The following is a 14,027-nucleotide window of genomic DNA, read 5'->3' on the forward strand; positions in this document are numbered from 1 at the left end:
TGTCGAATGTTTTCTTTTTTCCTTATTCTTTTTTTGTTTTACATACTGCAATAACGCAAAAATAAGAGAAATTAAAAATAGGTTAAGAAGCCTATAGTGAGATTATATTAATTTTAAAGTGACAAGTATAAAGGACACAAGCCTTTAATAAATGTCAGATCTATGGAACCTTTCTCCTACACTTTTAAGTGCTGGGGAATTATGGTGATCAATTAGATGTAAATATTAGAATTATTTAAAATTACGTTATTACCTTCCTCCTGATAAATAAAATATACAATAAATTATGATGTGTGAGCATATCATTACAATACCTACTAGGAATTTTCCTTATGAAAGTACAAACTAGATCAAAATTTTTATCAGAAATCACCCTCAAAGTTGAAAATTGAAGAATTTTATAGTTTAACTTATCACATTTATACTTTATAGACAAAACAACACCATACCATTATAAAATCAATTCATTCATCACTTCGCTTAGAATATAAAGTAAGGAAAAACAGGTGCAAAATTATTCATTAAAATCGATTTTGTTTTAATGTTTAATACCTCTATAGTTATCCTAAAATAAAAAATAGTTTACTGGAAAATCATATTAACTTTTTTATGGACATTTGAAATTACATTTGTTACGATATTGCAGGATATTCACTCGTAGAATAACTCTATCTCCTCAGACGATACCATATACATTAAAATTTTTGTAGGTATCTATTTTGTAGCTTTTTTATCTTTACTGTCAACCACCAAAAATGTTATATATTATATATTTTTTTTTTACTGTTTATATGCTCTAGAAGTCTAAAGTATCGGTTCCTAACCATAGACATAATATTATATTATATAATAATAATTTTATTACGTCTATGTTTCTAACCCATGGGCCGTGGACCATATAATTTTAACATTAGTACATTACCTACTAACGTATATATTTAAAATAATATTATTATATACTTAATAATATTATATATATATATATCAAAGATTTTTTTACAAAACTGACGGTTCGCACAACTAAAAAGGTTGGGAACCGCAATGAACCGCTGCTCTAGTGTTTAGGCCAGGGGTGGCGAACATACGGCACGCGTGCCAAAGGTGGCACGTTGATCAGGTTTCAATGGCACATAAAAAATTTTAAATTATTAAAAATTATGCTATTTATAAAGTTTTGATTATAACTGTTATAAGAAATTCAAAGAAACAAATTATATACGTTTTAAAAATTATAATTACAAAAAAAATGTGTGGTTACTTAATGAAATAATATATAATACATCAGTAACTTTATTTTTATCCTTAGAAAATTTAATTTCCTTTGGGCACTTGAAAAATTTTCAAAATCTTGATTGTGGAAATTTGGTACTTGAACCCAAAAAGGTTCATCCCTGATCTAGACTATTATCATTGGTTATAAGTAGAGGTCGGAATAATATTCTCTTAAAATAGCCAAAATAAGATGCTAATATTCTCCTAAAAATTTGATAATATTCTTCTAATATTCTTTAATAATTGTAGTTAAATATACAAAAAATATGTTTTTAAAGTAATATATTCTCCTAAATTCAAAATATGCTTTTATATTTTAAAAAAAAGGTAATTCTTGGTATAATTATATATATTAAATGAAATATATATATATAAATGTATAATATATTTTTAATTAAATAAACAATACATTATAATTTAGCTTTAAAAAATACTTTAACTTAACATTTTATTAACATGATAAAGTTATATAAATGATATATTTTATTTAAGACAATTCTCCTTTTTGGAAACAGTTAACAACTATATTCTGTTCCATGTGTTCTGGCGTCATTTTCGTACGACGATCTGTTAAAATGTTTTTATATGTACTGAACGAACGTTCAACATCAACTGAAGTCACAGGAGCATACTGCAAATCAGTTACCATAGTAGGTGAAAAATTATCTACAAATTGTATTTCATTATTTCCTTTCAACATTTTTGCTACGTTCTTTAAAATTGTGAGTCCCTGATTTTTTTGTTGAAGTTGTTCAATTTTTATTTTTATTTTTTCTCCATTTTCTCCAGGTATTTGTTGAAGTTTAACAATTGTACTTTCAATAAGATTTATCGAATCAACAAGAGTCACATTTGACTTTTCTAAATTTTTTATGGCTGTTATAAGCATAAGAAAATGGGTCTTAATAAATATTAATTCATTTTCTACAGTTTTTAATTCAAGAACTGATTTACATTTAAGTATAGACTGACTAGGAGATTTTTGTTTACTTAATTCTTCAATAACTTTTTTTAAACCTTGGAAATGATCACAGTTAAAAACAGCAGCTTCCAACCATGTTCCCCATCTTGTTAATACCGGTTCGGGGGGTAACGGAATATCAGGTAACAGTTCTTTATACACTTGAACATGGTACGGAGCTTTTAAAAATACTTTTTTTATGTTATTAATTAATGAATTTACGTCTGGATACATTTCTCTAACCTTTTCTGCTACCCTATTAAGCATATGAGCTGCGCATGTCACGTGAATTAAATTGGGATAAAATACTTTTAATGACTGTCCAGTTTTCACCATATATGGTGCAGCATCTGAGAGCATCAACAACACTTTTTCATCATTTCCGCCCAAGGGCCATAGTAATTTTAACCCATCATTCACAAATCGAGCCACTGTAGAATGGTTAGTTTTTTCTAGAACTTTACATGTTAAAAGAAAAGAACGAGTCGGATGATTTGACTTTAATATACCAACCAATAAATTTGCCACATAACGACCATTTATATCTGTCGTCTCATCAACCGCAATCCAAATGTTATTTTCCCCAATTTCATTTTTTATATTGGATAAAGTCTTATCATAACAATGTGGAAGATAATTTTTACGTAACAAACTTTCATCGGGTATATGTTTGCCAATATATTTTTCTAAAAATGCACGGAATTGTGGATTTTGTAGTTTATACCACGGTATATTAGCAGAAATAAAACTCAAACATAAGTCTTCATAGAATTCATTTACATTTTTTTTAGAAGTAGATTCCGATAAAAATAATTGTTTTGAAGTATTTAACTTACGGTTTAGAGCTTCTTGGTGTAAAGATGTGTGTACGTGTTGTGTAATCTGAGACTTTTTAATGCATGGTATGTGTTTGTTACACAGTTGACAAAAAAGAGTAGCACCATCAGTTGTAAAAATGACATTGTTTTTATTTAATGGTAGTATCCACTGTGCAATTAAATTTTTTAATTTACTTGATGGGATTTTCGGCATATTGAAAATAATTTAACAGGACAAATAAATTACACCCAGTATGACAATATTACGTATAGACGACGCGCGGCATTAAACCATAGACTGATGGGATATCAACTAAATGAACTACACTCGCGTATAATATTATGTTATACAATATGAACTTTGTATATCTATTCTATGAACTCGTTACTTAATGTCATAAACGAACGTTTGGAGCTATTTTTGAAGTGTTTTTTCCAATTCATTTTTAGCCTACGTGACTTATTGAGCGTCGTAATCATTATTCCATTTATAGTCATCTCAATAACAACAGACTAAACACTTATTTAATATTATATATAATTTTCGTCCTTACAACAAAAAATATCCAAATCCCAAAAGATTAATCGAAATATTCTCTAATATTCTTTATTATACGAAATATTCTTTCATCTTAAAATATTCTCAAATATGCAAAAAAAACTTTTGCCATTGAATTATATGATTCATAATTTTTATAGATTTCAAACCGAAATTTAACTGCATAGACTCAAAAAAAATATGCAAAAGAATATTATTCCGACCTCTAGTTATAAGCTATAAGCACTATAAATACCACGGACTAAATAAATAACGCCGGTGATAAATACTAATATTGCTTAGTATCTACTTGTATTTATAATCAATGTTGATGTATATTATCTATACTGCAGTGCCATCTATCGTTCTGACTGAGAGCCGGACATTAGTTATAGACAGAATTAATACCTGCTCGCTCTACATAGTAATAGTTGGCGTCTGAATGGATAGTATATATTCAGCTGATTTGGCCTTAAAATAACGTGAGGTCTGGCGCGTGGAATTGCCCGAAGTCGCCGTATGGTGAAAGTTGGTAATGAATACACATGAATGTCATTGTATTTATTAGGGGATGTGCCGTCGTGTTGTGACTGTACATGATGCTGTTATTGTTGTTTGATTGACGGCTGGCCGCTGCGAGTGCAATTTGAGATTACCAACGGATCTCGATTTGGTTATGGAGTTTGCGTTGCGTTGGTCTGTGCTCGGCAGGGTCATGTAACCGTTATCCACCGTAACCCGTGGTTCACCACAACACACCCATCCCCCTTGGACATTCTATCTCTATCGTGTCCGGACAATCGTAGGAGATAATGTCCACTCAGGTCTCGGTGTTCCCCCTTCGTCTTAGGGGGACCCATTTCGAAAAGACGTTCTTCGTCTGTCCTAATCGCAGTTTCACGTGCAATCTTTGCCCTCCACAAAAATTTTGATGATATTTTTGATTAACAATTTTAAAAAACTGAGTTATTATTTTTAAAACTATTTAAAAAACTTATGTAAATTTGTAGGTATTACTTATGTGTAGTGTAATTGGTAAATCGTGGTAAATAATAAGTAATGGTATTACGTAGAGGGCGTTAAGGTTAAGGGTTTCAAACCCACCAGAAATTTTTAAAGCAGAATCATTTTTTATCATTAAAATAATAATAAACTTTTGTATTTTAAATATTTACCCTCTCCACCCTGAAAATTGATCCTGAAACGTGCTTGGTACTACTATAATATTAAAATTGTATTGAAGATTAGTAGCAGTAGTTGTAGTAGCAGTAGTTGTAGTAGTAGTAAGTAGTAGTAGTAGTAGTAGACAATAGTAATAATAGTGTCGGTGTTCATAACGCCGAACTGATCGTTCGCTGCGCCGGGGGCGGGGTCAGTCGCTCGCCCGAACTGTTCCGCAATTCCCACGTAACTACGTAAGCCCACAGACCGCGACTCTCCAGCAACGGCAGTGAGAAAAACAAAGGTATCACGTTCACACCTGTTAGATACATTTTTCCGAATTAAAAACCCATTAGACGCCGCCGTCGACGCAATACTTTATAATAGACGACGGTGACGGCGGTAGGCATTATCATTTATCAGGTACCGCAGTAGCAGCCTGTCACGTAATAATATATTTATATTGTTATTATAATATCTATCTGGACACGTCGGGACATATCTATGATATAATGCGCATGTGTGTGTGTGTGTGCGCGCGCGTGTGTGTACGGTAATAAAAATATAATAATACGCGGCGGCCGAATGTTTTCATGACAGTATGACACGAATGCAGAAAAACAACGATAGATAAGGCTAAAAGGGGCGCCGTCGCAGCCGACGCGTTGTTCGCCGTCGTACCGTGGACGACAGACGTACACTCGTATTTACATTTTACATTCTCGTAAAGAACGAAAGGACGCGGGGAATCGTCGCCGCCGCCGTCGTTGTCGAAAGGTGAATATCGTACAATTATTTTACTATGATAATATTACGTTATTGTTGGACGCGCATTGTTACTCGTGATTCAAACACACCCTGTGACTTGTTTTTGGCACCGAAACTGCCAAATTCGGCGTGTACGCCAGATGGGCAACGGGTTATCACGATTTTAAACCCGACGAAGACGACGATGACGATGCTCAATCGTGCTCGTGGCCTACATTTGAGGGTGGCCGTTTTGAATATTTCTCTTCTCTAGTGAGAAGACGTGACGTTCGTGATGGTGTACCTTTATCTCGCATTTTATCCTCCGTTCATCATTTTCAGGGGGGGGTGATGGTAGTTGGGAGGGCAGGCTTTACGTCTGACAATGACTGACCAGTGTATAAGACGGTGTAAGTTCGTAAAAATGTTTGATTAGGTTTCACTGAGCAAACGGCATTTATTAATTGCCAGAAATATGTCTTCCTGGCCCAGTGAATAGCTCTGGCCAGCTAAAACAGTTACATTTTGCTTGCCTATATCCAAATATTTAAACTTTTCACGATCTTTGCATTTAGCTAGTTTTAGGTAAACACCTGCATACCTATTGTTATCTAACATCAAATCGTGTATAATATCAATGGCTTATTTTTTTTTTATTGTTCACAGACACTATTCAATACACAAATTGTATACAACATACTCGTCGATTTCAAAATGAATAGTTCCTCAGATACGGGGTATGTGTTTTTCTTTCATAGTATAAGCTATTGACATTAATAAATTTCTATTTACAGATTTAATCCGGCATTTAATATTGCAACAATAAGACAAGTATTCAATGAAGCTGTCGAAAAAGGCGAGTGATACATTGTTTTTGCTTTCAATAGTTTGTTAGAGGTTTATTTTGTATTCTTTTTTTTGGTTTAGTTCGTATGCCGACCCCCATGCGTCTCAGGGACTTAATAAGACAAATTAGAGCAGCAAGAACAGCAGCAGAAGAAAGAGCTGTTATCAACAAAGAATGTGCAGATATTAGAACATCTTTTCGAGATGAAGATAGTGTTTGGAGATGTCGAAACATTGCTAAATTGTTATATATTCACATGCTTGGGTAAGTGTTGTTTTCAATTTACTTATTTTTTAAGGTTATCATAATTTTTAATCTATTTAGAATGATATTAAATTAACATATATTATTTTCAATAATGTTTTTGTGTAACATTGAAAAAAAGATTTAAATAGACATACGTAAGTTAGGTAGAAATATATATTAGATTTCAAATTTGTTTGAATATTCTTTTTAAAAATAATTTATTTTATTTGTATGTCAATAACATTTAAAAGTATATTGGTTTATATTATAGATATCCAGCACATTTTGGACAGTTGGAATGTCTGAAGCTAATAGCATCGCCAAGATTTACCGATAAGCGAATAGGTTACTTGGGCGCTATGTTGTTATTGGACGAACGACAAGATGTACATCTCCTTATCACAAACTGTTTAAAAAAGTAATTAAATAAAAAAAGTTTTAAAATGTTATATACTTGGGGGGGGGGAAGAAATATGTCAAAAATTCCTCATTTTCAGTAAATAGTAAAATAAATTCCTGTTTCTATAGTTAATTTTAATATCCTTCATTTTTTTACATAGAACCTATTTTTTTTTCGTCATTTAAAAAAAATTAGCAATATTTTCATTCTCTGAATCATACACTGTCTAAATGATTCATGTGTTTATCTCTATTTAGATAGTAATTACTAATTACAAATGTTATTTTATTAATTTTAGTGACCTGAACAGTTGCACTCAGTTTGTTGTGGGCTTAGCATTATGTACTCTTGGTGCAATTGCATCACCAGAAATGGCTAGAGATCTTGCCACTGAAGTAGAACGCTTAATGAAATCACCTAATACATATATTCGAAAAAAAGCAGCTTTGTGTGCATACAGAATTGTACTCAAAGTCCCTGAACTAATGGAAATATTTTTGCCAGCAACTAGATCAATGCTTTCAGAAAAAAATCACGGAGTTCTTATTACTGGTGTAACATTAATAACTGAAATGTGTGAACGAAGTATTGATACCTTACAGCATTTTAAAAAGGTATTTAAATAGTGTTTTGGTTATTTTAAATAAATAATATTTTTTTCATTTATTATCTTCTATTAAGATATTTAAATTGCTACTTGTTATTTGAATATGTTTATATTCTAATAAATACATATTTTGTTTAATTATTCTTATTTAAATTACTATTTTATAGGTTGTGCCAAACTTAGTAAGAATCTTAAAAAACTTAATACTCGCAGGCTATTCGCCTGAACATGACGTTTCTGGAGTGAGTGATCCTTTCTTACAAGTAAGTAAAATAATATACTTTTTCTTCTAACTCAATAAATATTTAAGATTCTAAATCAATGTTTTATTTGCAGGTAAAAATACTCAGATTGCTTAAAATACTTGGCAAAAAAGATCCAGAGGCTTCTGAAACTATGAATGATGTCCTTGCACAAGTAGCCACAACAACTGAAACAAATAAAAATGTTGGTAACACAATTTTATATGAGACTGTGTTATCAATTATGGATATTAAGTCTGAATCCGGGCTCAGGGTGCTAGCCATTAATATTTTGGGTAGATTTTTGTTGAACACAGATAAAAATATCAGATATGTTGCTTTGAACACACTCTTAAAAACTATTCACTTAGACATGACTGCAGTTCAAAGACATAGAACTACTATAATTGAGTGTCTTAGAGTATGTTGAATATTATTACATTTTTGAAATTAATTGAATTAATTATGTCTAATCTTTAATTTTTTTTTTTAGCAAGACCCAGATGTATCTATCAGAAGACGAGCACTAGAGTTAAGCATAGCTTTAATTAATTCTCATAATGTATTGACTATGACTAAAGAACTACTTGCATTTTTGGAAACATCTGAACCTGAATTCAAAGCACAGTGCTCTTCTAGCATTGTGTTAGCAGCTGAAAAATTTGCACCTAATACTCGATGGCATTTAGATACTTTAATAAAAGTTCTTGTTGCGGTAAATAGATTTTAAACTGTTTTTACAGTGTTTATGTTTCATTAAGCTCAATAATAATATCAATTACATTAATCTATTGGTCACATATTAAAGAATTAATGTTTAATGTATAAAATGTAATTTTTATTAGGCTGGTAATTACGTAAGAGATGATGTCGTATCAAGTACAATACAATTAGTTTCTGAATCTGGTGCTCAACATGGCGGTTATATGGCTTCAAAACTATGGGTAGAATTGGAAAAAGATACAAGTGATAAACAACCATTGATACAAGTGTCAACATGGACAATTGGAGAATTTGGTGACATGTTACTACAACAATCTGATGAACATGCTGTAACAGTGAGATTTACCTATTTAACTCTCATTTAAAAAATTACCTCTCTCAAAGAATAAAAATAAAACCCATCTAGTATAATTATGCTCATTATCGCAAAAATGTAATATACCTTTGACCTTTTAATTTATAATGATTTATTTTACTATGAAATTTAATTAACTAATTGCTACATTTATAGGAAAAATTAATTATTCTATTATTGTTTTAATGTTTAGGTCAATGAAGAAGACATATTAAGAGTATACCATAAATTAATGTGGAGTCCTCAAAATAATATAATCACAAAACAGTATACATTAAATTCACTTATGAAGTTAAGCACCCGTATCAAAGTTAATGTAGAGTAAGTATAAAGATTTTAAACTTTAGTGACTATATTTAATTTAATCTAAACAATTTTTCATTAGCTTGAATTGTTTGTATTCTATATTTATTAAAGTACCTGTAAATGACTATTTTATTTTAATTATCTAGTAAAATACATGAAATGGTAGCATCATTTACAACACATATGCATACTGATTTGCAACAACGTGGAATTGAATACAATCAGCTATTTAATAGATATGACCCAATGCGGGAAGGTCTATTAGAAAGAATGCCTGCTATGGAGTCAAATAGAACTCAACAATCACAATGGAATGAAACTATTGAAAATATTCCATCACCTAATGATTTACTTGTCACTGATGTGACAAATACTGAGACCACCAGTGATTCTGTAAATATATTTATATATATATATATTATTTATTTTAATATACAAAAAAAATTTTGATTTTCATATTAACTTTTTACTTTAGAATGCATTGTTAGTATTACTAGAAGGCTCAAATGGGGACACAGAATTGATTCCAAATCAAAACTCATCAATAATGCCAACCATTAATACTGATACTCAAGATTTGTTGGATCTCTTAGGTAAGTCTTATTTTATGTTCCTTTCTTTTATAATTTTTTAAAATAAATGATTTATTGATTGAATTTATAACATTATTAAGGTGGCTTAGATTTAAGTAACCAACCAATGCAGCCATTGAACAATCTTACATCTGAAATTAGTTCAACTAATGGAATAGTTGATACCACAAATCATATATTTGACTCATTGAGTTTAGGTTAGTAAAAAAATAAATATTTATAAATAAAATATTTTGGTTCTATATTCTTATTTATTTATTCAGCAGATACATCAATAGTTAATACCAACAAAGTTAAAAGCCCGGGAACTGTGACAGCATATGACCAAAACAATTTACTCATAACATTATTAGTTGAAAGGGATCAGATGAACATAGATTCAAATACAGTGAATATGACTGCTTACAACAGCGGAACATTTACCATTAACGAGTTTCTATTTCAAGCAGCTGTCCCTAAAGTAAGTTGATCTTCCAAGTTATTAAATATTATATTATTTTAAAAATATCTTTACTATGTCTAATATAAAAAGTAACCCCAAGTGAAAAGTTCAGTTGGACCACACACCTCAATAATCCTGTTTATTAGGCTATAAAATGCACAAAAGCATCCATTGTCTACTGTCCAAAGTTACTCTTTTATGAGACAGTCAAGCCTCATACCCCCTAACCTAGCGGTTCTCAAACTGTGCTCTGGGAGCACCGTAGTCTATGGCTCATAATAAATAATTAATTGTTATCAATGAGTATTCTTTTGCTCTGACTTTCGTGGAATTCACAGCAAGGCGCGGTGATTGAATTTGGTCTAAAAAAAGCACCATGGAAAAAAATGTTTGAGAACCGCTGCTCTAACCTAATCTATATATACTGATGCTTTAGAGTAACATTATGCTAAATGTTAGCAACAATAATATTGTTTATTGAAATGATGAGGACAGAAAATGTCATTGTATTGTAATATTTAATATAGTAATATGTGTATACCATTTAAAACATTCTTAATATACAAGTTTTTTCTTTCCTATTTAGTATTTAGTTTATTTTCTTATGCTATTTCATGCTGTTTTTTTAATATTATACATAGATAAATATTTCTCATGTATAAATATGTTCCTATTAAAAAATAACTGCTATATGCATTATTATTTTAAAATATTTTGAAGCAGCTAAAACACTCATTCTTTTAATGACATTGTCAACAAATATTTTTTTCCCTTTATGTTGTGCGTGGGATTTAGAGAAATGGAATAAGGATGTGCAAAATCATCATATTCACTTTTTGACTATTGCAATAAAATATGGCTCAATGCATGGCTATATTATATTAAATTAACTTAATTGGAAATACTTTTTTTTATTGGGTCTTCTATTCTAATTCTATATTGAATAAAAAAAAAGAAGAAATTATTTACTTGTGGCGATATTTACAAATGTTTATGTATTTAAATAGTCATTATTAATTTAAATGTATTTTTTTCTTTTTTGCTCAGACTTTCCAATTGCAAATGTTACCACCATCTTCAAATGTAATTGAACCCGGTTCATCTTTAACACAATTAATGCGAGTATCAAATGTATCAAAAGTAAGTTAACTACTTGAATAATTATTTTTAATTCAATATTAACAAATATTATCTTTGAAAAAAGTGTATAGTTTGGGTTTTAATTGTTTTATTGATTTTACTATTTCATTTTTATAATAAGTACTAACTAATAACACTAGTAACTAATAAGATTTTGATTTTTAGATAAACCATACTTTTATCTATGACAAAATAAATAGGTTTATAAGTAATAATACCTTTTTTAGTTTGGCTGACACATCCCATCCTTATTCCTAGTGATATTCAGTTATTTCATTAACTGTTAAATTATTACCCAAAATACAATAATTGTTATTACATTATCTTAAAAATATATTATCATTTTTTGCAATAAGAAGAGACGAATCAGGCTAATACTGTTTGTATCAAAAAGTTCCTGACATACCTATCTATTATGTCATAATTTTATCCATTTTATGCTGAATAGTGAATAATGAGATTAAGAAATATCGACGTTTCATAGTCTGTAGAATATAATATGATTAAAATTTTATTTTTCATATAAATGCATACTAGGAATTACAGAATATATCCTTAATTTCTCATGGTTCATAATTTATAAAAATTAAATTTATCCACAGCAAATAAATTAATATAAATGTAATTGATTATTGTTATTTTAACTGCTCATTATTTCCCATTGATAAGCACATTCCATTTCCAATGGCAATGATTATATGAGGATCAGCCTATTTACTGTTTAAATGCATGCTTTGTTTATTGTTCATTAAATTTCATTTATATTTTTAAACTTGTCCAAACAATTAAAATTTACAAATTAAAAAATAGTCTGTTAAAATGGTGCAAAATATTATTTCTGTTCTTCAAAGCATACCTGTTGGCTGTTTCACGTAGTTTTGAAATTAAAAAGAATGTATTAGAATTTAGAACTTCATTAAAAAATGTTGATTGTTTGTGTTCGGTCACCAGTACTCAGATCCCAATAATTTTTTCTGTGATTTGCTGCCTGTCAAATATTTTCATGTTTTTTAAGATAACTGTAATTTATTTTAAAAGATATTATTTGTAGACTTCAACATTTTTCTTTGTCATGTATATTACTTTTTTTTTAATACCATTCTACAGTAAATTTGTTTTAACTTATAAGTTGTATAGTATGCTTTTTTTTTAGTAAAAATTTGAACCACCTCCAAAATTAAGAAAATATTAATACAATATTTTATTTTATTATTAGAGCCAGCTAAGAATGAGAATTCGGTTATCATATACTGCCAATGGTGTGCCAATTCAAGACCAAACCGAAGTGAATAATTTTCCAACTCCACCAGATACATTTGGAACATCAACATTAGATCTTTGGTCTGAAAATCAATGACATAAAGTATTAATGGCCATTGGCTAAAATAAATATAGCAGTAGGTTTGAGTTGTACGTGTTTCATTGTGATAAGTGTTTTATTTTTGTCAATTATTTGAGAAAAATTTGAAATTTTACATCCATCAATAACACAAATCATTGTTTTTAAGTGTTAATTTTAATTTTTAAAATAACACGGTACATTAACTCTGACTTTTTAACCAATTGTGTATTGTACTTAAAAACTTGTATTATTAGCTCACAGTATTATGAAACAATGTTTTTGTTTACATTAGTTCTCAAAATAAAATTTTATTGATAGTGGTAATAATTGTTGATGTTTGTGATAATTTTTAAACTGCACATTCTATTATTTTTATTTCGGTTGTAAATCAAAATCCGGTTGTGAACTCCTAATAATATATAACAATTTAGTTCACACTTACGAATAATTTCGTATCAATTTTAAACATACATTCAACTTTTTTTTTGTATCTGTGTCTTTATTCTTTTCTGCACTACTTGTAGATGCATTAAATATTATTCATTACTATATAATATGTATATAAAATAATAACTTGTTAATAAAATGTTTATCATTGTTAACTATATAAATTATTATGCATTGTATTATTATTATTATTATTAAATTAATAAAATATTGTATTAATTTGAATTGTAATTGTATTTTATATGTTTGTTAAAATTGTTTCCAAGTATTTTAACATTTAAATTTTGATGACTGGGTATGTAATTTTAAGTAAGTATTTGCAACTATGAAACTTAACATAATGATTAAGTACTACCTTATAATAATCATTTTGTATTGCATAATTTAGTTAGGAACCACTAAATATTTTACAGATGTTAATAATTATGATTTTAAATCTAAAAATATCATTTATTCTTCTTCATTCAGTTCTTGAACAATTCATCACAAGCAATTACAAAATTAGAAAAAAATTTGTCATTTCCACAAATATCATACACTGAACTAACTTCTGTAATAATACATTGTTAATGGAGTTATTAATCTATAGATATATTGTCTACAAATCATTTAAAAATTTAATTTGTATGATGAGAATATTTTTAAAGAGTCATTGCTCCAATAATTTTTTAGTAAAGATTTTTAACTGGCATTTTAAATCATACTATAAGTACAGCCAATGTATTAAATAAAATAAATTACCTAAGTATTACAAACATTTTTTGACATGAATAGTAACAGCTAAATTCCTTTAATTCCATTAATAGAGGTTTTCGAATTAAAGTTATTTTTGTAGGATGT

The 14,027-nt window shown here is 29.1% G+C and overlaps 1 protein-coding gene across 4 annotated transcripts; it reads left to right on the top strand.

Moving 5' to 3' along the window:
- The first annotated feature begins 4,933 nt into the window (after positions 1-4,933).
- LOC132920508 (AP-1 complex subunit gamma-1) lies at positions 4,934-13,412 on the top strand. 4 transcript variants are annotated; one of them, XM_060982954.1, is made up of 17 exons: positions 4,934-5,054; positions 6,164-6,234; positions 6,292-6,353; positions 6,425-6,608; positions 6,862-7,008; positions 7,289-7,604; positions 7,765-7,860; positions 7,934-8,260; positions 8,333-8,554; positions 8,685-8,897; positions 9,111-9,238; positions 9,370-9,616; positions 9,699-9,816; positions 9,897-10,013; positions 10,080-10,276; positions 11,306-11,398; positions 12,615-13,412. In XM_060982954.1, the coding sequence occupies exons 2-17, from the start codon at positions 6,212-6,214 to the stop codon at positions 12,753-12,755; spliced, it is 2,631 nt and encodes an 876-aa protein (XP_060838937.1). In that variant the 5' UTR covers positions 4,934-5,054; positions 6,164-6,211; the 3' UTR covers positions 12,756-13,412. The 4 variants fall into 4 exon arrangements, with proteins under 4 accessions (XP_060838937.1, XP_060838935.1, XP_060838939.1 ...); XM_060982952.1 differs by lacking the exon at positions 4,934-5,054 and adding an exon at positions 5,061-5,527; XM_060982956.1 differs by lacking the exon at positions 4,934-5,054 and adding an exon at positions 5,061-5,527 and having other exon boundaries at positions 10,083-10,276.
- The last annotated feature ends 615 nt before the right edge of the window (positions 13,413-14,027 follow it).

The sequence above is a fragment of the Rhopalosiphum padi genome, chromosome 2 (genome assembly GCF_020882245.1).
Source record: "Rhopalosiphum padi isolate XX-2018 chromosome 2, ASM2088224v1, whole genome shotgun sequence".
NCBI classification, from domain to species: domain Eukaryota; kingdom Metazoa; phylum Arthropoda; class Insecta; order Hemiptera; family Aphididae; genus Rhopalosiphum; species Rhopalosiphum padi.

Bases quoted from the DNA above. Each gene is read 5' to 3' on its own strand.
- LOC132920508 (XM_060982954.1), top strand. From the start codon at position 6,212: ATGAATAGTTCCTCAGATACGGG. The intron at 6,235-6,291 runs GTATGTGTTTTT...TTCTATTTACAG, and splicing joins AATAGTTCCTCAGATACGGG to ATTTAATCCGGCATTTAATA. The intron at 7,861-7,933 runs GTAAGTAAAATA...TTTTATTTGCAG, and splicing joins TGAGTGATCCTTTCTTACAA to GTAAAAATACTCAGATTGCT.